The sequence below is a fragment of the Lutra lutra genome, chromosome 12 (assembly GCF_902655055.1).
Source record: "Lutra lutra chromosome 12, mLutLut1.2, whole genome shotgun sequence".
Classification (NCBI taxonomy): Eukaryota; Metazoa; Chordata; class Mammalia; order Carnivora; family Mustelidae; genus Lutra; species Lutra lutra.
This window is the reverse complement of record NC_062289.1, coordinates 48,338,211-48,359,693: the sequence shown is the minus strand read 5'-3', so window position 1 is coordinate 48,359,693 and position 21,483 is coordinate 48,338,211. Positions and strand designations below refer to the sequence as shown.

General features: G+C 47.2%; 1 protein-coding gene and 1 non-coding gene across 2 annotated transcripts in view; one reads left to right on the top strand and one right to left on the bottom strand.

Moving 5' to 3' along the window:
• The window catches only part of NPC1 (NPC intracellular cholesterol transporter 1), a 49,025-nt gene that overhangs the window by 11,407 nt on the left and 16,135 nt on the right, over positions 1-21,483 (bottom strand). Inside the window, exons 3-13 of the mRNA XM_047696751.1 lie at positions 21,049-21,155; positions 18,806-18,981; positions 15,850-16,017; positions 15,038-15,287; positions 12,982-13,055; positions 12,087-12,457; positions 10,442-10,668; positions 7,238-7,338; positions 4,273-4,375; positions 1,613-1,802; positions 829-1,011 (exon numbers count right to left, since the gene is read on the bottom strand). Coding sequence (XP_047552707.1) covers positions 829-1,011; positions 1,613-1,802; positions 4,273-4,375; positions 7,238-7,338; positions 10,442-10,668; positions 12,087-12,457; positions 12,982-13,055; positions 15,038-15,287; positions 15,850-16,017; positions 18,806-18,981; positions 21,049-21,155 — 1,950 coding nt within the window. The remainder of the gene's footprint in view (positions 1-828; positions 1,012-1,612; positions 1,803-4,272; positions 4,376-7,237; positions 7,339-10,441; positions 10,669-12,086; positions 12,458-12,981; positions 13,056-15,037; positions 15,288-15,849; positions 16,018-18,805; positions 18,982-21,048; positions 21,156-21,483) is intronic.
• On the top strand, positions 2,036-2,139 carry LOC125082762 (U6 spliceosomal RNA). The gene has a single exon (XR_007122081.1). It is a non-coding gene; the product is annotated as a U6 spliceosomal RNA (small nuclear RNA).

The following is a 21,483-nucleotide window of genomic DNA, read 5'->3' as shown; positions in this document are numbered from 1 at the left end:
AAGGGACACTCTTACGTGCCACTGAGTCCCCAAGTAAGGTGAACCAGGAAAGAAAAATATCATGATTGAGACCATATTATACACCAGCAGGTCCTATGCTGTCCTATCTTCAGTGGCACCTCTGACAAGTCTCTGATTCCTCTACACTATGGGAGACTCATTTTAGTAACAGTTGTATCCAAGGGGCGCCTGGGTGGCTCAGTGGGTTAAAGCCTCTGCCATCAGCTTGGGTCATGATCTCAGGGTCCTGGGATCGAGCCCCATATCGGGTTCTCTGCTCAGCGGCGAGCCTGCTTCCTCCTCTCTCCCTCTCTGCCTGCCTCTCTGCCTACTTGTGATCTGTCTGTCAAATAAATAAATAAAATCTTAAAAAAAAAAAAAGAAAAAGAAAAAAAAATAAGAGTTGTATCCAAAATGTTTTTCACAAGCATGTAAACCCTTCTTGCTCACATATTTAAAACTGAATTCTTAGGACGCCTGGGTTGCTCAGTCAGTTAAATGTGCAATTCCTGGTTTCAGCTCAGGTCATGATCTCAGGGTCCTGGGATACAGCCCTGGGTCTGTCCCTCTTCTTCTGCTCCTCTCCTACGATCTTGCTCTCTCTCTCAAATTAAAAAAAAAAAAAATCTTTAAAATTCAAGTCTCACTTTATTCCTCCAACCAAGGAGAAGACTGAGCAAGTTATGGACACCAATGAGCAACACAGAGAACAGGAAACACCGCTACCCCACTTCCACGCTTGCAAGTACTCGGCATAGAGCGGGACAACCATTAACGGAGCTCACTACTTGGTCTGACGGCAAGCTCTGTCAGGCTATGGAAACGCACCTGGTAGGCCTGGACCAGAATGAAGATGTTGTCCACCCCGACAGCCAGCACCAGGAATGGGATGACTTCGATCACAATGAGGGTGAGGGGGATCCCAACGTAGCTGAAGATGCCCAGTGAGCACACCACTGAGCTCAACACGATGAGGATCCCAGCGATGCCAAGGGAGATCTTAGAATCCACCTGAACCACGCAACAAAGATAGAGAGTCAGACTCTCGTTTGTCCCATGACTAAAAGGACCTCATTTTTACCTCTTTCTTGGAGTTAAAGGTGCTCTCCGAGAGAAAGATAAGAAAAGATAAAAGATAAGAAAAATATTCTAGATCTTCCCTTAGCAGCCATGCTTTACGGGCTTCAATTCTCACATGTAGTCAAATTAGGAAAAACTGGATTATGAGAAATAAACTGTAAGTTTTAAAATAAACCAAAAATTTGGAACTGGAGAAAACATATGCAGGAAACAGAAAATACTACATACAATGAAAACGGGAATGTAAACCAATTTTGCACAAAATGACTTAGGATAACTAAGTAGAAACGGGCGCCTGGGTCGCTCAGATGGTTAAGCATCTGACTCTTGATTTTGGCTCAGATCATGGCCTCAGGGTCATGAGATCCAGTGTCAGGCTCCGGCTGGGTGTGGAGCCTGCTTAGGATTTTCTCTTTCTCTCTCCCTCTGCCCACCCCCCGCTCCAAAAAGTAGAGGCAAAAATAGGACATGATGCTGTGCATCGTCATTTTTCTCCAACACACACACACACACATACACACACTCCACTTACAAGAAAGCTGCTCCAGCTTTTGATGTGGCCCAAGGCTATGGAAATGTACAGAAACATGACGGCGTAGCTGATCAGGACAGTGAAGACATCGCCGTTACTCTCACGATTCAGTTCATCCTCGATACTTCGCTCAGTCGTGAAAGAAATGGTCAGATTTGGATTCTCGTAGTTTTTCACAAAATTAATAAACCTAAAGGAGAGAACACATTTTATATTTTCAGTTGAAATTTAGTGACAGCTAAGGGAGAAACTTCTTCCCAACCTCTAGGATACAAAAGCCATGCTTACTCAACCCGTACCTTACATGAGGATTCTTGACACTGGAGACCAGAAGGGCAACACCCCCAGATTACAAAGTTCCAGACATGCTCATGTTTCTATCACTTGGAACAAGTTTAGGACAAGTTTAAAAGTTGGCTCACAGTGCTGGCTTCAGCAGCACGTATACTAAAATCGGAATGATACGGAGATTAGAATGGCTCCTGCGTTAAGAGAATATGCAAATTCATGAAGCATTCCATTAAAAAAAAAGCCTGGCTCATGGTCTCATCTTCTTTTTTTTTTTTTTACTAAAAAGGATCTCTAACTGAAGCATATCATAACAAAGATATATGCTCATAAAACAAACTTAAAAGTTGATCTACAAATGCAATGCAATCCCTATCAGAATCCCAGCTGACCTCTTCCTTCATAGAAAGATACGCTGATTCTAAAATTCACATTTGCAATCAAAAGGGGCCCAGAAGAGCCAAACCCTTCTTTCTCAAGAAGAACAAAGGAGGACACACACTTCTCAATTTCACACTTTCTACAAAATGACCGTAATCAAGAGAGTGTGGTACCAGCATAAGGATGGGCAAAATCAAAGAACACAAGTAAGAGTCTTGAAAGAAACCATGTATCTGTGGTCACCTAATTTTCGACAAGGTGGCAAGACTGTCCAATGAAAGAGTAAGTCCCCTTCTCAACAAGTGGCCTGGGGCCATCTGGATAGCACACAACATGAAAATAATGAATTCCAGTGGATCAAAGACCTAAACTTGAGAGCTGGAACTCTAAAATCCTCCAAAGATGACACAGTCATAAATTGCCACGTCCTTGGATCAGGCCATAGTTTCATAGACAGGACACCAAAAGTTTGAGCAACAAAAGAAAAAACTAAAAAATTGGACTTTAAAACTACAAACTTGTGCTTCAGCGAGCAGCAGCAAGAAAAACAAAGCAAACATAACAAAGAAACTGGGAGCGAAGAACCTAGAAATCATGTAGCTGACAGCAGACATGTAGCGCACATAAGAATTCTTATAATTTAATAGTAAAAATACAAATAATCCAGTTAAAAGTGGGCAAAGGATAGGAAGAGTTATATGGATGGCCAGCACGCCCAAGGAAAGATGCTGGAGATCAGCAGCCGTCAGGGAAATGCAAATCAAAACCATAATGAGACACCACATCCCATGCACTAGGATGGCAGAGCCAAAAGGTCACATAACAAGCGCTCACGAGGTTATGGAGAACTAAGACCCCCCCACCCCCGTAGGCTGGTGGGAAGGTAAGATGCTGCAGCCATCGTGGAAAACAATCTGGCAGTTCTTCAGAGAGTCACGTATGACCCAGCAATCCTACTCCTAGGTAGATAGCCAAGAAAAATGAAAACATACTTAAATTCACACAAAAACTTGTATGTGAATGTCTACAGAAGCATTATTCGTAATGGCCAAAAGGCTGGAACCACTCAAATGTGCACCAGCTGATGACTGGAGAAAAATGTGGCACAGCCACAGATGAAACATTATATGCAGCCGTAAAAAGAAATGAGGCACTAACAGACGCCATAACTTGGATGAGCCTTGGAAACATGCAAAGTGAAAGAAGCCAGACACGGAAGTCCCTGTCCGTGCTTTCATTCATGTCAACGGCCAGAACACGGTAACACACGGACACAGAAAGCAGATGAATGGTTGCGCAGGGCTGGGAGGTGGGAGGATGAGTATGGGGTGTAACAGCTAAAGATTAATCTTTTTGAGATTAAAAAACAAAAAAGATCTCAAATTCACTGTGGTGACAGCTGCATAGAAGCTACTGGATCACACACTCTATTTGGGTGAAATGTCCAGGATGGGATTTATATTCCAACAAAGCTGTCAAAACAAAAAGCACTGAAAGGTATAAAGGGTCAAAATGCCCTGTCCTCCTCGGCCCTCTGTCCTGCTCTCTAGGGTTTACAACAGTTAACCATCTCCAGGGTCCCATGCCCAAGATTTTTTTCTAGGGATGGACAGCATGTACACGAACTTCCCTAGCCGTGTCGATGGCAGCTTTCATGTCCTACATCTGGAGCCGTCTGACCATCCATTCCCCTCTCTTTAGTCCCTGCAGTGTCTCTTATTAATGTGCATCCACCTTGCTCCTGGTGGCCTGCTGGGAGAGGTGGGTGCACGGGACATTTCCGCACGTCCGGAGACTTGTGCGTCCCTGTGCAGGGCTATCGACTCACACAATGTTTGTGGATGAACTGCCTTACAGACTTTTTTCTTTGCATTATTAGTACCAAGTGGGGGAAAAAAATGATTTAGATCTGCTGTTGGTTAATTTAGCTGAACGAGGTTTTAGTGCCTTCTGTTAGCGCCCAGCTTCCCCCAGAACAAAGAGCAACTCACTCTTTCTCCCAGGCCTGGGCCTTCTGGAGCTTCTCTGTATCATTGTAGTAATTATTGACAGGAAAGGTAATCACAAGGGCTGTAGCGTTATTGTAGTTTTGATCTAGAATGGAAAAAAAAAATGAGACATCGAGAAGATGAGAAGCATGCAGAAAATTAGACAAACACAAGGGAAAAATCACGATACAGAGAGGTGACTGATTTTTCACGAGGCTGTAGACTGCTCTAAGAACAAAAAACCAGTTTATGGAGATCGTGTCTACGCAGCTCAGCTAATGAATAAAAGGATGCTCTATCTGACATAGGCAGTTTCATTCAGGATGAGTAAATTCTTTTTTTTTTTTTTTTTTTTTGCTTTTTTTGTCTTAACTAAGGAACATGTGCATGGTAAAAATTTCAAGCAGAAAGAAGATCTATGCAGTTTCTCCTTCCCCAGGCCTCGTTCTATGCTTAGTTCTCCTCCCCACCATCTGAAATATTTCCAGAGACACTCCATGCATGCTCAAGCAAACACATATATTCTTGCCCTTTCCTTTGTTTTTTTTAAAATATATACATATATATTAAAAGATCTTATTCATTTATTTGTGAGAGAGCGAGTGCACACACGTGCACAAGCAGGGGGAGCAGCAGGCAGAGGGAGAAGCAGGCTCCCTGCTGAGCAAGGAGCCCAGTACGGGACTCGATTCTGAGATCTTGACCTAAGCCAAAGGCAGACGCCCAACCGACTGAGCCACCCGGGCACCCCAACCTTTCCTTCTTAATGACACAAATGGCAACACACTGTTCTGCACGTTACATTTTTTTCATTTATATCTTGGAGACGACTCCATTTTAGGACATAAAGAGCTTCTTTCTTCTTTTTTTCTGCTGTATCGTATTTTCTAGTATAATTTAACCAATCTCCCGTTGATGGACATTTCTGCAATTTTTAGGATTATAAACAAAAGTACTACAAAGAAAAACCTGATAAATATTTTTCATGTGTCAAGTACGTAGGTGGAGAATCAATTCTTACAAGTATAAGCACTGAATCAGAAAGTATGTGCAACTGCAATTTTAATAAATTCGCCTAAACTGCCCTTCAAAGAGGTTATCCTCTTTTTCATTTCTTTATTTAACAAGACATCTACTGAGACCCTGCTTCATGCCAGGCATTATTTTAGGTTCTCTGGATATGTATCAGTGAACAGAAGAGAGAAAAATCCCTGCCTGCCTTGAGTTAACATTCTAGGAACCACTTACACTCCCCTAACAATGGGGTCGTACACAGGGTTTATCAGATTCTTAGGTCTTTGCCCCTGTGTTGGATAGAAAAGACTGAAGTGAGGTACATTTCACTATCCAGGAGTGAGGTTGGGCATTTTTCCCATGTAATGAACAGCGTCGTGTATTTGTTCTTTTTTTTTTTTTTAAAGATTTTATTTATTTATTTGACAGAGAGATCATAAGCAGGCAGAGAGGCAGGCAGAGAGAGAGGAGGAAGCAGGCTCCCCGCTGAGCAGAGAGCCCGATGCGGGGCTCGATCCCAGGACCCTAAGATCATGACCCGAGCCGAAGGCAGCGGCCTAACCCACTGAGCCACCCAGGCGCCCCGTGTATTTGTTCTTTTGCTAAATTTCATATAGCTTTGCCTACTTTTCTCCTGGGTTGCTGACCTTTTCTTTTTTTCATAAGAGACCTTTATATATTAAGGATACACTGTCCATTATGTGTACTGCTTTTCTTCCCCCTCTGGTTTACTTGCCCTTTTTAATGTTTTTTAACTTTATGATGCTTGTTTTCCACATAGGAATTTAAAATTCTTATGTAGTCAAATTCATCAATGTTTTCTTTTGTGGCTTCTGGGTTTTGTGTCTCACTTAGAAATGCCTTCCCCATTTTAAAATTATTTAAAAAAATTCCTCCCATACTTTCTTCTAGATCTTAAATAGCTTCATTTCTTATACATCTGTTTTTGACAAATCTGGAGTTTATGTGGATGGAAGGAATAAGGAAGAAATCAAATTTAATTTTGATGGCTGTGGCTTGCCAGTGGGTGACACCATCTTTTCTCCACCCATCAGAAGTGCCGCTTTATGAGGCAGAGTAAAATTTAAATATAGATAGGACTTCTCCCCTCCTATGGGGTGAGGAGAACAACATCTAATTGGCCTCTTCCTTGGACTGCAGAAAAACCTGTTGAGCTGCCTATAATCAGGCTTCGGATGCCAAAGGTGTCACCTGAATCATGACCCCGTCATACCTGATACAGTCTGTTCCAGGTGCTAGAGGAACCAACAGCAAAGGGCAAACCCACTGCTCCTCCCTCTAGAGAAGTGTCTCAATTCCTAACCAACTGGTTTGGGAGGAAAACACAGAACAATTTTGTTTCTTTTTCCCTGTATTTCACATATTATCTCTCTCCAATTAAAGATATTTTTTTTTTTTAAGATTTTATTTGAGAGAGAGTAAGAGAGCACATGCAGGGTGAGTGGCAGGCAGAGGGAGAGGGAGAAGCAGGCTCCCCACTGAGCAGGGAGCAGGATGTGGGGCTCAATCCCAGGACCCTGGGATCATGACCTGAGCCAAACGCAGAGGCTTTAACCCACTGAGCCACCCAGGCGCCCCCCCCACAGATGTTCTTAACCTGATGTCCATGGACTCCCTAAGGGTTCCTTGAACTCCTTGAAACTAAACAATGAATTGTGTGGAGGTGTACAATTGCAATATTCTGGGGGAAAGTCCTTGGCTTGTGACAGCTTCCCAAAGTGTGAGCTTAAGAAGGCGAGCACCATCTACTTCTTTTACGCCCAGGAGAAACCCCAAAGCCAAAGCCCAAAGCAAGCCTACACTTGGGATTTAAAAGATGGGGAACTAGAACGACTGCTCACTCCATGACATCTTTGTAATTACCACTTGACTCTTAGTGACAGAACCAAGACTACTTTACCCAATAGGAAAAGCAGAAGCTTCTCTTACTTACCATCATAGCCTCCTAACACAAGCCACGGGAACACTGGCCCACCAAACGTACCCAGGCAAGGGTCATGGAGCAAACTGGTATCATTCAGAGAGGCAGGAGCCCTGCAAAGTGTAGAAAACACCTCCCAGTTAGAATAAGTCCCAAAACATCACAGAGACCTAAACATTTATTTCTTTTCAAGATTTTATTTATTTACCTGAGAGAGAGATGGAGAGCGAGCACAAGAAGGGGAGGTCAGAGAGAGAAGCAGATTCCCTGTCGAGCAAGGACAAGGAGCCCGACGAGGGACTCGATCCCAGGACTCCAGGATCATGATGACCTGAGCCGAAGGCAGTCACCTAACTAACTGAGCCACCCAGGCGCCTGAGATCTAAACATTTACACAACAAACATTTGAAGATGCAGATGATATCCTAGGTACCATGTGGGCCCTGTGGTTCCTTAGGTAATGGGGTTCAGCACTTGCCTCTGGGAGCTCAGAATCAGCGAGCGAGAGGCAGGCGAACCCAGCATGAGGCAGTCAGTAAGGCACGGTGCACACAGGAGGACCCACGCAGTGCATGGCACAGAGCAGGGAGCAGCTAATACACAGGGAAGACTGCCGCCAGAAAGAGGAGGCCTGCACAGAAGCAGGTCTCTGAGGCCAGGGGACGATTCCCCTGTTGGGGGGGCGAAGGGTGCTCCTACAACCACCACATGGGAAGAGTGAGAACAGACGAGGGAGAAGAAAGCAACAAAACAGCCATGTCTGAAGCCATGCAAGTCCTGTCTAGAGCATGGGGTGCCCACAAACAGGAGGACTTCTGAGGGAAGGGCCAGGACCGGACAGGGCAAGGGACAGTGAAAAAAAAGATTAAATGGCCTGCTGCGTGGTTTGGACTATTACACTGCAGGCACTGGGGAATGAGAGACCCGGGGAAGAAGGATGTCATGAGCTGTTCTAGAAAGGTAACTCAGAAGGTAAAATGGAAGGGGTCTAGTAGTGGAAAGGAAAGGGGCAGAAAAGCCCCCCGCAGACCCGTCAGGATCGTGCAAGGGTCCAGGCAAGGATGGTGCCGTGAAGACAGCCAGTGGGGGACCAGCATTCCAGGACACATCCTGAGCCAGACCTCTGCTGGGCACTCAGGAAGCTTCTCACAGATGATCCTAAGCTCGGCCCTTCAGAGCCCGTGGCTGATGGGCTCAGGCTGGAGGTCAGGCCACCTGCTTGGGGCAAACAGGCTGCAGGGACGAGTCCCTGTCAAGTCCCACCAGCCCCCACACACGGGACCCTGCCACATTGTGGATCTGAGAGCCCATCCAGAGGTTAAAATCCATAAGAATTACACGAGGGAGATAAGGATGCGGAAGGATGCGAGACAGAGCCTCAAGGTGGAGTAACTGGTAGATGTGGTGCCATCACATGATATGGGGTGTGTGGGGGAAGGAGATCTATGCTCGGTTCTGGGTGCACCGGGATGGCCATTCTTGCAGGACCTCGGGGCTGGGGGGAGGCCCACAAAAAGTTGGGGAGGGAGGTGAGAGCTGGAGACACAGAGGAGCAAAGATCCGCGAGTGGGAGTGAAGTGGCCCACAGCACCGTTTCTGCACTGACCAAACTACATTCCTGCCGTGGAAAAAACACTAGTCTCCTGCATTCCTAACTGCCACAATTTTGTTGACCTACATTTTATAAGATAGGAAGCAAATAGCTTTTTCCTTTAAATATAAAAATTGAAGAATATTAATTTTGTTTTTGTCAATATTCAAATCACCCATGGCTGTCCTATTCCATCTATCCCGTGGAGGATGCTGCCTTATTCTACACGGGCACGCACTCAGTGTTTTATGGGGAGAGCTCAGATTTTTAGAGGGGACCTCCTTGAAATAGCGCAACCACAGCCTAACTACCTCAAGATCACATCCCAGTAATAAAAACAGAACAGAGCTTAAGGCCACCAGGCCAGACCCGACGTCAAGAGCGGCTGGCCCCAGAGATGTGATTAGCTGACAGCACACTCGAAAATAACAAGGAATGGGGCACTGGGATAGCTCAGGCGGTTGGGCATCCGACTCTTGGTTTCGGCTCAGGTCATGGTCTCAGGGTCGTGAGATCGCACCCCATGTCTCTCTCCCTCTGCGCCTCCCGCGACTCTCGTGCACACTCTTGCCCTCTCTAAAATAAACAGATCTTTTAAAAAAGTGACAAGGAATAATTTCTCTGTCCCCAAGGTGACCCAACAGCCATGGTGGTTGTTTGGCTGGCTGAACGATGGTCTCTAGGCCACATGAGGGCATTAAGGGACAGCAGGCCTACCAAGGGCAGGCTGCTCTCCCTGCTACAGGCACAGGCCTGAAGATCACCCTGCAGGTCGCCAAGCACTGTGACTAATGCACATGGTAACTGCAGCCTGCCCAGCTGGACAGGCCTCCAATGGGAAGCAGCTTCATTGCCCTCTGGTCTAAACTGTGCACCAATCCTACCCCCACTTCTCAAGCGGACGCCACACATTCTATTTCATTTTATTCTGAGAGAGCAATAGTGAGTGTGCACACACATGCATTGAGAGGGGTAGAGGGGAAGGGGAGAGAAAGGAAGAGAATCTCCAGCAGACTCCATGCTGAGCTGAAACCAAGAGTTGGACGCTTAACCAACTGAGCCACCCAAGTGCCCCGACATTTTAAAAATAATTTGATATCACGGTATAAATTCTTATCTGAAAGACAAGAAAAAGCACTACAAGCTTCTGTTTTTGTTACTGTGATACCACTGGTGGTGTGGCAGATGCAACTGTGCGTTATCAGTCCAGGCACGAGTTAAATGCTGAGTGGTACCTGCCATTCCTTCCTTATACGCCATGAACACTCCCACCCCAGCACCTTTGTACTTGCTGCCTGTGTCACTGGAATACTTTCCCCTCCGATATTCACAGGCTCCCTCCTCTCCTCTCCGTGTGAGCCGGTGTCCACCCATCTAAAGCAGCACACCCCACTGCACTCATCTCCTTGCTGGGTTTAATTTCTCCAAAGCTCTCATCTCTACCCGGCATCAGAGCATCTGTCTGTTTATTCGGTGTTGGCCTCCCTCCACTAGAGCATGCGCTTCACAGGGCAGAGCCACGCTGTGTGCTCACTACTGGGTCTCTGGCCCCAACAACAGCGTGTAGTAACAGCAAGTGCCCCCAGGTCAGGGGGATGAAGAAATGACCATCTCCCACCACGTACCGTACGCAGTATAGCAAGTGCGTGTGGTAATCTGCGTACACGAAGAAGTCATCGCCTACTTCGTGGTCCAGCATGGAATGGCTGTTCTGGAAGTAATTCAACACGCTCATGATGGTGCAGTTCTTGTTATAGGGTGAGAGGGGGGCTAAGCAGATGTCCTGAAGTGTCACGGTCTCATTGTTGTAAAAGGCAGTGATGTTTTCAATGGCGGTTTGTAAGTCAAGAACCTAAAAGATTTTAAAAACAAATCCAGAAACACATCAGATTTCTCTCAGATGGTGACTAATGCCCTGACAGGTCAGAAGGTAAAAAGCATTTGGGGAAAATGATTCCTCACGCAAGGGAGAGGACTAAGACATGCTGTGGGAACATATGTGACGGCACCTGGGGCTCCCTCTTAGAGACAGACAGCTGGAAGAGAAACCCCGCTGAGAGGTGTCCCGAGAGGAGGGAGGGGACACCATCACCAGGACAAAACCCAGTGCCAGACACACAAACAGCTCCCCTTCTACCTCCCTGCAGAGGTCAACCACAGGGCCATAGAGGGGAGATGGGGACAATGCGCCCTGTCCTCCTGACACACTACCTCTTACCGACAAAATGCCCCCTATTGCCTCGCTCTGTGCCACCTTCATTCATGTACATTCCCGTACTTTCTAACAGAGAATGCGTTCCTGGAGGTAAACGACTACACTGCACATCTTTTGCAACAAGCTGGGGAAAAGCAACAGAGAAAAGACTGGGCAGAGAAAGGACTGAGACCATTCTGATGTTTTTTCCAGATACCAGACTTTCTGTAGGCAAGAACCATATTTAAAGGGAAGATCATGTGATTGTGCAACGTTCATTAACAAAAAAATCTGCAGGATGCCAGTTGTTCATAGATTGAGTTCTCCTAGGCAAGTGCAACCAGGGAGAGTGGGAAGGTTTGAAGGCGTCTGTAAGAGAGCAGGACGGATCTTGTTCCAAATGCAGCTCTTACCAAATGCAGGCTGGAGCCCACATTCAGGCAAGGATAACTTCTTTCCTGCAGGGGGGCTCAGCATAGCTCCTCCCTGGGCCCCCAGCGCAGCACAAGAGGCTTCACTCCTTGGGGTCCTGGCACGTTCCTTTTCAATTACCAAGGAAAAAATTTACTAAGGTGAATTATAAATACACTCTGCATCTTGATTTCAAGAAAGAAGCCAGCCCTGCTACATGAAGGAACTACAAAAGTCAGGGCGCCTGTGTGGCTCAGTGGCTTAAGCCTCTGCCTTCGGCTCAGGTCATGGTTCCAGGGTCCTGGGATCGAGCCCCACATTGGGCTCTCTGCTCAACAGGGATCCTGCTTCCTCCTCTCTCTCTCTGCCTGCCTCTGCCTACTTGTGATCTCTGTCAAATAAATAAAATCTTTAAAAAAAAATGTTAAAAAAAAATACAAAAGCTGTCTACAGTCAAGCTCTCATTAAGTTCAACATCCACCATTTGCTTTCTTGAGAAGTAAACGAAAAGTCCCTTTCCTTCCTCACTGTTGGGTCTTCAAGCTCTCCCACTACATTCAGCCCCAACCCCACAGCAGGTGGACGCCCCCCACACGGTCCTCGTGGAAAAGCCGGTCAGCACAACCTTGGGCTCCCGGGACTGATGTCTGCTAAGAGCACGTTACCTGGTGCAAGATCCCTCTGTCGAGCGGGGGTCCGAAAGGCACGTCAGAGCCAGAGGGGTACGGCTGGTACGTGTGCGTGCTGGTGTGGGGGGCCTGGATGATGAGCTGCTCCGTGCGGAAGAAGGGCCCAAAATGCGTGTCGAAGTACTCTTTCTCCAGGCGCGCCTGGCTGCCGGGGGCCGACCACAGGTCCACTGGGTTGGTCGTGACCCGGATGAACACCAAGCCTGACGAGCAGGCGGCGATGAAGGCCAGGGAGAAGACGACGATGCAGCCTGGGTTGCGGACGCAGAAGGAGCCCCAGTGGGAGAAGAGCCGCCTCAGCCAGCCCTCGAATGCCGCCCCAAGCGCGTCACAGCAGGATGCCTCCCCTGCAAGAGCGGACAGGAAGGGAGGCAGGAGGTTAAGAGCCAAGGGATTCCTAAGAGTAGGAACGACACAGGGAAGGGCACTGAGCCTGCACCGGGGGGTGACAGGAGATCCTGCGCCGCTCCCCCGACCCCGACCCTCAGCACCTACCCGTGTAGGAAGCCACCCTCCTGGCCTGCCCACCGTGACAGCCATCCCCACACAGGGGTGAGTGCTCTGAGCTCTCTGTCCACAGCAGGGCCCGTCCAGCTTTGCGGTTGCCCCTGCTCTCTGCCCACTACGCCAGCCCCTCCAGCTCTTGCCCCGGTACCTAATTACCCTCCTGTAGGTACTCGGTACCTGGCTCCCGTCTGTCAGCCTGACCAGACGGCTACTGCTGCAGAGGCAAGGACTGGTCTGCCGGGATCTCAGCCCTGTCCTTGACACAAGCACAGGGCCTGGCCCAGACCCGGTGCATAAACGCTTGCAGGAGACCCCAACACCCGAGCCCACACGACCCTAACCGTGTAAGTACAGAGCTGCCTACCTTTGTCACTGGCATTTACGGAGAAAGCAATGTTGCTGTCAATGGGGGTATACTCGGAGACAAAATAGCGTTTTCTGAAAAATAAAAGCATGTGAGCAGTATTAGGGGACCTTCATCATATGAGACTATTTTTCTGACAGTCCTGTAACCCCATTAGAAGCTAACTTCCTCATTCTTCCCCCGCCCGCCGCCCCGCTTCCCTTGTTCTAAGTCCTGCTCACCAGTCTCAGAAGAAAATTTAAGAAGGTTTTTTTAGGATTTATTTATTTGAGATAGAGTGGGAGAGCAAAAGCACAGAGATGGGGGTGGGGTGGGGGAGGCAGAGGGAGCGAGAAACTTTAGCAGACTCCACACTGAGCGCAGAGCCTGATGCAGGGCTTGATCTCACGACCCTGAGATGATGACCTGAGCTGAAACCAAGAGTCAGACACTTAACCAACTATGCCACCCAGGTGCCCCTTAGAAGGTATTTAAAAAACAGATTAACAAAGGATAGTTTCCCCTTGTAGCCTTCATTTAGGTTTAAGACTTTAGGTCCTTTAAAAGCAGCGAACACAGTGCTGCAGCGGCAACGTGCATTCCTAGCACCTAGGGCGTCGTTCTCAACATCAGTCTCCAACACAAGGAACCGGGGCTCCCTGCGGAAGAGGTGGATTCCAGGCTGGGTCAGGGAAGATACGAGATGAGTCTGGAACATCTTGTGATTCCAGAAACTAAGGACAGGCTTGACAAAGGTGGGGCCAAGGTAAAAACGAAACACAGGAGTCAACCAGAAGGTGCTCTCGATGGTCCAAACTGGAAACATCTGAGCAGCGGGACAAATGGCAGTGTTGACCAGAGCCCACAAAATTTAAAAAAAAAAAAAAAAAAAAAATCCCTGATGTAAATATAATTCAATCAATAGTTAATTAAAGCAGGAAGGATAGCTGTCTGTACAGAGTAAGTCCAATTCGTAAAGGCAAAAGAGATACAAAACCACCAAAGCACCAAATCACCACCAGGCAAACGCCCCAGCAGTACCCACTGCAGACAAGACCCACCAATGGACGCCACAGTCAGTGGACAGTTTTAGGAGAAACGAGGTATTAACCCAGTTCTGACCCATCTCCCTTCAGATATTGATCAACTCCAAAGGGAGAAGGGGCAACTCTGTAGGAGAGAAACGCAGCAGACACCCTCTCCACCCAGTGACCAAGGTTCGTATCACCAGCGGGGAGATGCAGTGAAATCGTGCAGCACCCAAATGAGATGCCGAGAAAGACTCATCACTTCTGTGATGCTCTTGCCACAAACACACAGCCTCAATCTGATCATGAGATCAGATCAGAAAAAGATCTATCAGATAAAGCCTACAGAGGGACATTCTACAAAATAACTGTCCAGGACTCATCAGAAGTGTCAAGGCCATAAAAAACTCCAGAAAATCAGTCACAGACTGGGAGACAGTAGTAAACAGAAAGTGAACGTGGAGTGGGGTCCTAAACAGAACAAGGGTGGCAGAGGAAGGCTTTCCTGGTAGTAGTTGAACGAAGTGTGTGGTTTAGCTAATACAGCTACACCAGCGTCGTTTCTGCGGTTCTGATAATTACATACTACGAGTGATGGAACTCGTAACATTAGGGGAAGCTGTGTAAAGGATACATAGAAACTCTATTTTTGCACCCTCATGTTCAGTCTAGCATAACTTCAAAATAAAAGTTAAAGGAAATGTACTTCCTCATTGTGAATCTAAAAGGATTGTAGACAGTATGGCATTTGACCAGATTTGAATCAGATTCAGCTAAGACGGGCTGTTAAAGAATGGGTGATTAATGCACGGTGCTTTAAAAATCACTCAGCGATTTGAATAAATCACGAAACCAACTTCAAATGTTTAAACGCCTCAGCAGGCCTCTGACTGCCTACTAATTAAACCCAGGACACACGCAATCACAGAGTGTATTCACGTGATACTTGTTTCTTGGTCACATTAACCAAGGACTGCCAGGCACAAGCTGGAAGGGCCACTTGGATCACCCTGCTCTTCTCGCCCTGGGGATCACACGGAACTGCTCACCTGTAGCACCACACGGCAAATACTGCTCCAAAGAAGACAAGCAAGAACGCCATGTAGGTGGTCCACATGATGACATACATGGCGTCCAGGCCCAAGATTCTCCAGGGAGCCGGAGGGGGTGGCGGCTGGGGCCTGGGGCCACACACGGCCGAGCAGTCTTGGCAGCTGCACGGCCCCGTGACCTCATCCACAGACTCGTCACAGCCCTTGGTGGCGTTGTTCATGGGCTCCATCCCATGGGCCGGAAGATCTGCAGGGGGGATGGGCTTGAATGAATATCTCAGGGAAACAAACGACAAATTCTGCATTCGATGATATTGAAACCCAGTGATAAAGCACACTGACGATACACGGACCACCACCGTAAGAGCAAAAAGGACGGGAGGCTTCCGTGTGATTGCATGAGGTTTTGCAGCCTTGTCCTGCAGAAGTGTGAGTTTCTGCCAATAACTTTGGGCAGAGGTTTGTCCCCGAGGTCGGAGCAGCCCACATTCCAGAGTACAACTCCACGGAGGAGCAAGTCTACCAGGATCGCGGGGCTCCTTAGAAGTCCTCTGTAATGCTTTTGTTTTTTTTGTTTTTTGGGGTTTTTTTAATATGAAACAAAAACCCGGACTCATTCTTTCAACTGGGTAGCAACACCTGAAGGCAATTCCGCCTCCTCCACGCTCCTTGCCAGCCCCCTCAATTAACCAGGGGCGGGGAGAGAATGTTCCACTTAGCTCTCTCACTCCTGGAAAGTCCAGGAACTAGTTACCTGAATTTGTTTATCTTCCTGTTGCAGATTAAGGTTCCTGGGCTTGGGAGTCTACCTGAGAAAATGGGCGTGATGGTAAAAGGCGCCTGGCCGTTGTCCTTATTGAACATGTACTCGATCCAGTTGGTGGCATTGCAGGCCCCAGCGTCCTTCCCACACAGGAGCCCCAGGGCTTTGTCATTACTGGAGGGGGCCTCCACGTCCCGGCAGGCGTTGTACATGGCTGGCAGAGGAAGGAGGGCAAAGGGCTGAGACACCATGCTGCTTTAGTCAAGGGGTGGGAGGGAATCTTACAAAAGGTACCTCGAATGCCGAGGCAGCCATCGGCCCCGCACCCAAAAGCCCCTGGCCGGTGGGTGGGACAGTAAACACCCAAGGCAGGAGTGGAGATTACCCCTGACACAGACTTATCACCCTGCCAGCAACACTCCTGGGCTACATTCCAAGTAACTTAAACATAAAAAATACACAGGAAAGGCTTTACATGATCCCCGTAGCTCAGGTAAGTCTTATCACCACTGCAGAGAAGAACACGCGGAGGCTGAGGAAGGAGAAGCAAGAACGCTAGTGTCTTTGCAGTTAGTGAAGCTGGTTCCACAAATCTGGGGCAGGAAACCCCACAGCTGAAGAGTCTGGAACTCTGAGGAGGAATTTGGTTTTAGGGCAGAAGTCACGTGTGAATGAACCTACTACTGCTCTCTTTTGTCTCTGTTTTAGTGCACATAAAGACAACACTCGAAATAAGGGCAATGTCAATGACCTCTTGCACATAACAAAGCAGCCGTAATGGGTCCTGCATCAACACTCACTTACCAGTGCCCACCACAGAGGCCGGCCAAGGCGGCAGGCTGGAGCAGGGGCCCGCTCCAGGGGCCGGCAGGTGACCCACCCCCTACCCCCGAGCCCTAACTGACCAGCGGGCTACTTACAACCAGGCCCAGCTACCAACAAAGGAAGAGTTCCATACTCCCCATACCGCCTCATCTCCTCCCTTTAAAAGCAGCCCCCAGCCACTGCCTCCTTGCAGACAGCCCCTCTCTCCTCGCCTGTCCAGCCTGCTGCTCCCCCGCTCCCACCGTGCAGACTTCTATCCCCTTTATTCTGCCTTAGGTGATTTTTTTTCACTGTCCGTGCCACTGGCTTCCAGCTGGTCCTCGTCCCACACCTGGGGGCCCCCATCTGATTGAGAAACACCCCGTTTTAGACAGCACACCTACTTGTTAGAAACGTCCCAGGATCTTTTTCCCTAAACTCTAAGGAGAAACTTAATAAACTCATTGTGTTTTACCCTCACTCTTGAAAGGCAGTTCGGGTGGAGTGACCTCCTTAGGACCACGAGGATTCCACTACCTTCTGGCCTCTGTCACTGCTGGTCAGGAAATCTCCAAATGGCATTCTTTTAAAATGATTCCTATCTTTTTTCTACTTCTTTTTAAGAGACTAGTCTTTGGAGCTTTATAGTTTTTCTATGTTATATTTATATATGAATTTTTTAGCAGTTTTATTGAAACAGAATTGGCCTACCGTATAGTTCACCTATCTGAAGTCCCCTGAACCCCTCCCCTATGAATACTCGCCCTTCCTGAAGGTAAACCACAACCTGAATTTGATGTTTCCTATGCACATTTATGTATTTTCATGGTATGTTGTATCCATAGATATGCAGTACTATTTAATATAAAAAACATGCTACATATATCCTGTAACTTATATTCAGTTTTTTAGGTCATTCGAGTGACACAACTAATTCACACATTTAACAGTTTTAATTATTCTATTACAGACTATGACTATGCTCCAATGTTTATCCATTCCCCTCTGAGTTAGCATTTAGTGCCTCTAATTACTTATTTTTTTATGAGATTTTATTTATTTATTTGAGAGAGTGTGAGCAAGCATGAGTAGGGGGAGGGGCAGAGGGAGAGGGATAAGCAGATTCCCCGCTGAGTGGGGAGCCTGATTCGGGGCTTGATTCCAGGGCCCTGAGATCATGACCTGAGCCCAAGGCAGACATCCAACTGACTGAGCCGCCCAGGTGCCCCTATTTATTTTTTAATGGACTTCTTAAAAAGGAGTTTTAGATGGGGTGCCTGGGTGGTTCAGTTGGGTATCTGCCTTGGGCTCACGTTGAGCCTCACATCTGGGTCCCACTCAGCAGTGAGTCTGCTTTTCTGGCTCCCTCTGCCCCTCCCCCTGCCCACTTGTACTCTCTGCTCACTCTCTCAAATATTTTTTTTTTTTAAAGAGGAGTTTTAGGTTCACAGTAAAATTGGGCAGAATTCTCGTATAACTCCTGCTCATAAGCACAACCTCGCCACCATCAACAGTGCCCAGTGGTGCGTTTGTTACATCTGATAAACCTACGATGACAGACCACTGTCACCCAAAGCCCATAGTCTTATTTTGGGGTTCACACTAGGTACAGTACATTCTATGAGTTTTGGCAAATGTATCATGATCGCACCCACGGTCACAGTATTAAACAAGCCTTACTGCCCTTAACAACCTCAACATCAGAACTCTTTGATTTCAATCACTTTCAACAAATGCTAGATGGTCTTTCTCAGACTGTCCTATGATTTCTAGTTGCTGTAGATCCCTTTCTCCTGCTGTTGTACCTGCTTACTGTCCCTTATGGTAATGTGTTTCTTCATAGTCAAACCTCTCCTCCTCTACTTTCCCTTCCACACCCTCTCACGTTTTGCAACAACTCAGAAGTTACACGATTCAAATCCACTAGAAACAAAGTTCTAATGGCTTCTAAAGTGTATCCCACATGCACTAAAAATTTCTATGTGGAAACTTAGGAAGGAGTTAAGCAAATACTTTAAAGAGATTGTTTTATGGGTTGTAGCTCACCCATAGTCTAGATACACACGAAGCAACACTTCGTGTTTCATGGGCCAACGGAATTAAAAATTATCCCTTTCACATAGCTAACCACCGAAAGGAACAATAAATTCACTGTCCTGATCAACTATAAAAAAAGGAATAATTAGAAGTTTACTCACCATTGGCAAAACTCTCTCCGACATAGTACTGTAATTCTTTTACGTTTGTTTTCGTCTGGTTTGTAACAGGATCAACATAATCTTCAGTTTCTGTAACATTCAGAAACTGACTTTGCTGGGGGCTACACGTCAGCTCGCAAAACAGGTTCATTAGGTTATAAAAACAGGATGGACATCTAAAGAAAAAGTAAACTATATTTTGTCTGATCTCACAGATAATAGGGCCAGCAAAAACATTATTTACAAGAAGCAAAGAACATTTAAAATTTATAATAAAACGACAAATAAATTACCAAAGGACGTCTTAAACCCAGACATTCTCAACCCAAAGTCGGAGGTCTCTTTAAAAACTGCCCCAAGTACTACACATATGTTGTCCAGGTGTAATTTCAGAAATAGAAAAATGCTTTTCTGAATTCTGTGCTTTGTAATACATGAGCATGTTTTGTATTGAAGCTAAAGCGACTAGGGAGCGTCACAGTGACAATTCTGATGAAGAAGAAAAACGAGGGAAAAATGAGACTCACACGTTAGAATGTTCATCTTCCTACTGAAGGGCTTTTTTCAAGCCCCAGGTAATCCCTTGGCCCTCTCTAGACACAAGAGGATTTCCCTGTGGCTTGAGAAGAAGCTGTAAGGACAGCGGAGGCATTCTCCGACTGTACGCACTGCAGAAGCCATGGGTTTTCATGTGAACTACAGACTGCTCTCCTTCAGGTTCACGGTTGAAGCTCCTAATGGTGACCTGTTGGGTGGCAGAACTGGCTCCCCAGTCGGATTCACTGTTATCTACAGAAACTGCTGCTTCATTACACCGGCATTCTCACAGCACAGCCAAATCGCAGTCACTCTCGACTCTGATCCAGTCCAGGTGCCAAGGACACAGAACAGGGGATGTGGTCCCAGCCTGCAATGTCTCTGGTCTAGTGAGGGAGCAGACATGCCTTCAGGAGTCCCGTGCTTTCCCATGACAAGCACAGGAACCACAATTACACCATCCTAATGAAAACTGCTCCTGGGGTGCATTTCGACCACGTTTTATGGATTACGAACTCTTGCCATGTTACCACATTTAATCTCTGCAATCATCGATTTTGATAGTTGTACCATATTCCCTATGTTAGCTTCTAATGATTCGCTATTACAAAGAGAGCTGACAACAGGAGGAACATTTGGTTATCTCTTGATCTTGGTTATCCTTATGTCTATAGTGCCTGTCTAGAGGGGGTGCTAAATAAATGTATTCTGACTGAATGAGGGATCCAGCCTCTCTCCATCAATATCCCCTAGCCTTCCGTGGGGTATGCTGGACTGACGAGATTCTCAACTTTCTGATCTACTCTACGGTAGGCTGCCCTGAAAGGACAGTTTAGGGGTGGTTTTCCACTCCATATTGCCCAATTTAAACCTCTGGGAAGAATCAGGGTTTCCTCAGTGGATGTCGACTGTCCTGTCACCCGCCATGCTATACATACAGACAAGGGCTTCCCTTCTTCCCATGTCCCTCCCACCCACCTTTATCAGTGTGCTTCAGGGTAAAAAATTTAGAAAGACACCATGAGGTGCTGTTCTACAGACCCCCACCAGCTTGCTTTTTTGCACATTTGAGAACCAGTGAGTAAGCTTCAAGATAAACATCTACCATGCAACCCTTTTCACAGCCCTGGTCATAGAGAACGGCATGGAGAGTGGACTAATTTTGACCAAACCAGCCAACTCTGCCAGAGCAATCCTGTTAACAGCTACCAAAGGCCAGCTCTAAGGATGGCTGGGACTCTAGCATCTCAAGTCACTGCAGGGGGAGTGAGCCCTGTGCCATCCAGGGGCAGGGAGGGGAGGACAGCCACACAGAGGACCTCGTGGAGGGGGGGGGGAATCTCTGGTCACAGACATGGCAGGACCACCTGACCCTCTCCTCCTCTGCACAGCACCCAGAGGCTTGAGAGTGAAAGGACCCAGTTTTCAGTGCAGACCCCCTTGGGATGGGGCCGTCTCAAAGGAAGCCCACGCCTCTGCTCTGCACGGAACTGGAAAGACGATGAAGTCTGGTGACTCTTACTTTATCAAGAAATTATGCTTGATTTCTGAGAAGTCCTAAGGCTAGGATTTATATTATTGAAATATTATCGAAATATATTATATTGAAATAACACAAAAACTAACTTTTAGGAGGAAATCAGAATGCCCCTGGTTAACAAGCACTCGCAACCCGTTGTTATGTGCATGCTGGGCGGCCAGCCTACCTAGACAGAAACTGCAGGGGCAGCTGCAGGCTGTCCTTCAGGGTCCGCAGCTGCTGCACGTCGCAGCACACGCTGACGTTGTCAAAGAAGAAGCCCGGGCAGAGCTCCTTTTGGGTGAGAAAGCACAGATATCACAGCAGCAAAGTCAAATAAGGATACACATTCCTCAATGAAATAAGACCATTTTATTCACACAGTCCTTTTTTTTAGGTAAGCAAGGTAGGTGTCTGCAAAGTTCTTGCAGGATTCTTTTAAAAGGTTTTCAAATTGGGGGCGGCTGGGTGGCTCAGTCAGTTAAGCATCTGTCTTGGGCCCAAGTCATGATTCCAGGGCACTGGGATTGAGTCCAGGTCAGGCTGGGGCTCAGGCTCCCTGCTCAGCAGGGAGTATGTTTCTCCCTCTTCCCCCACCTGTGTGCGTGTGCCCTCTCAGTCT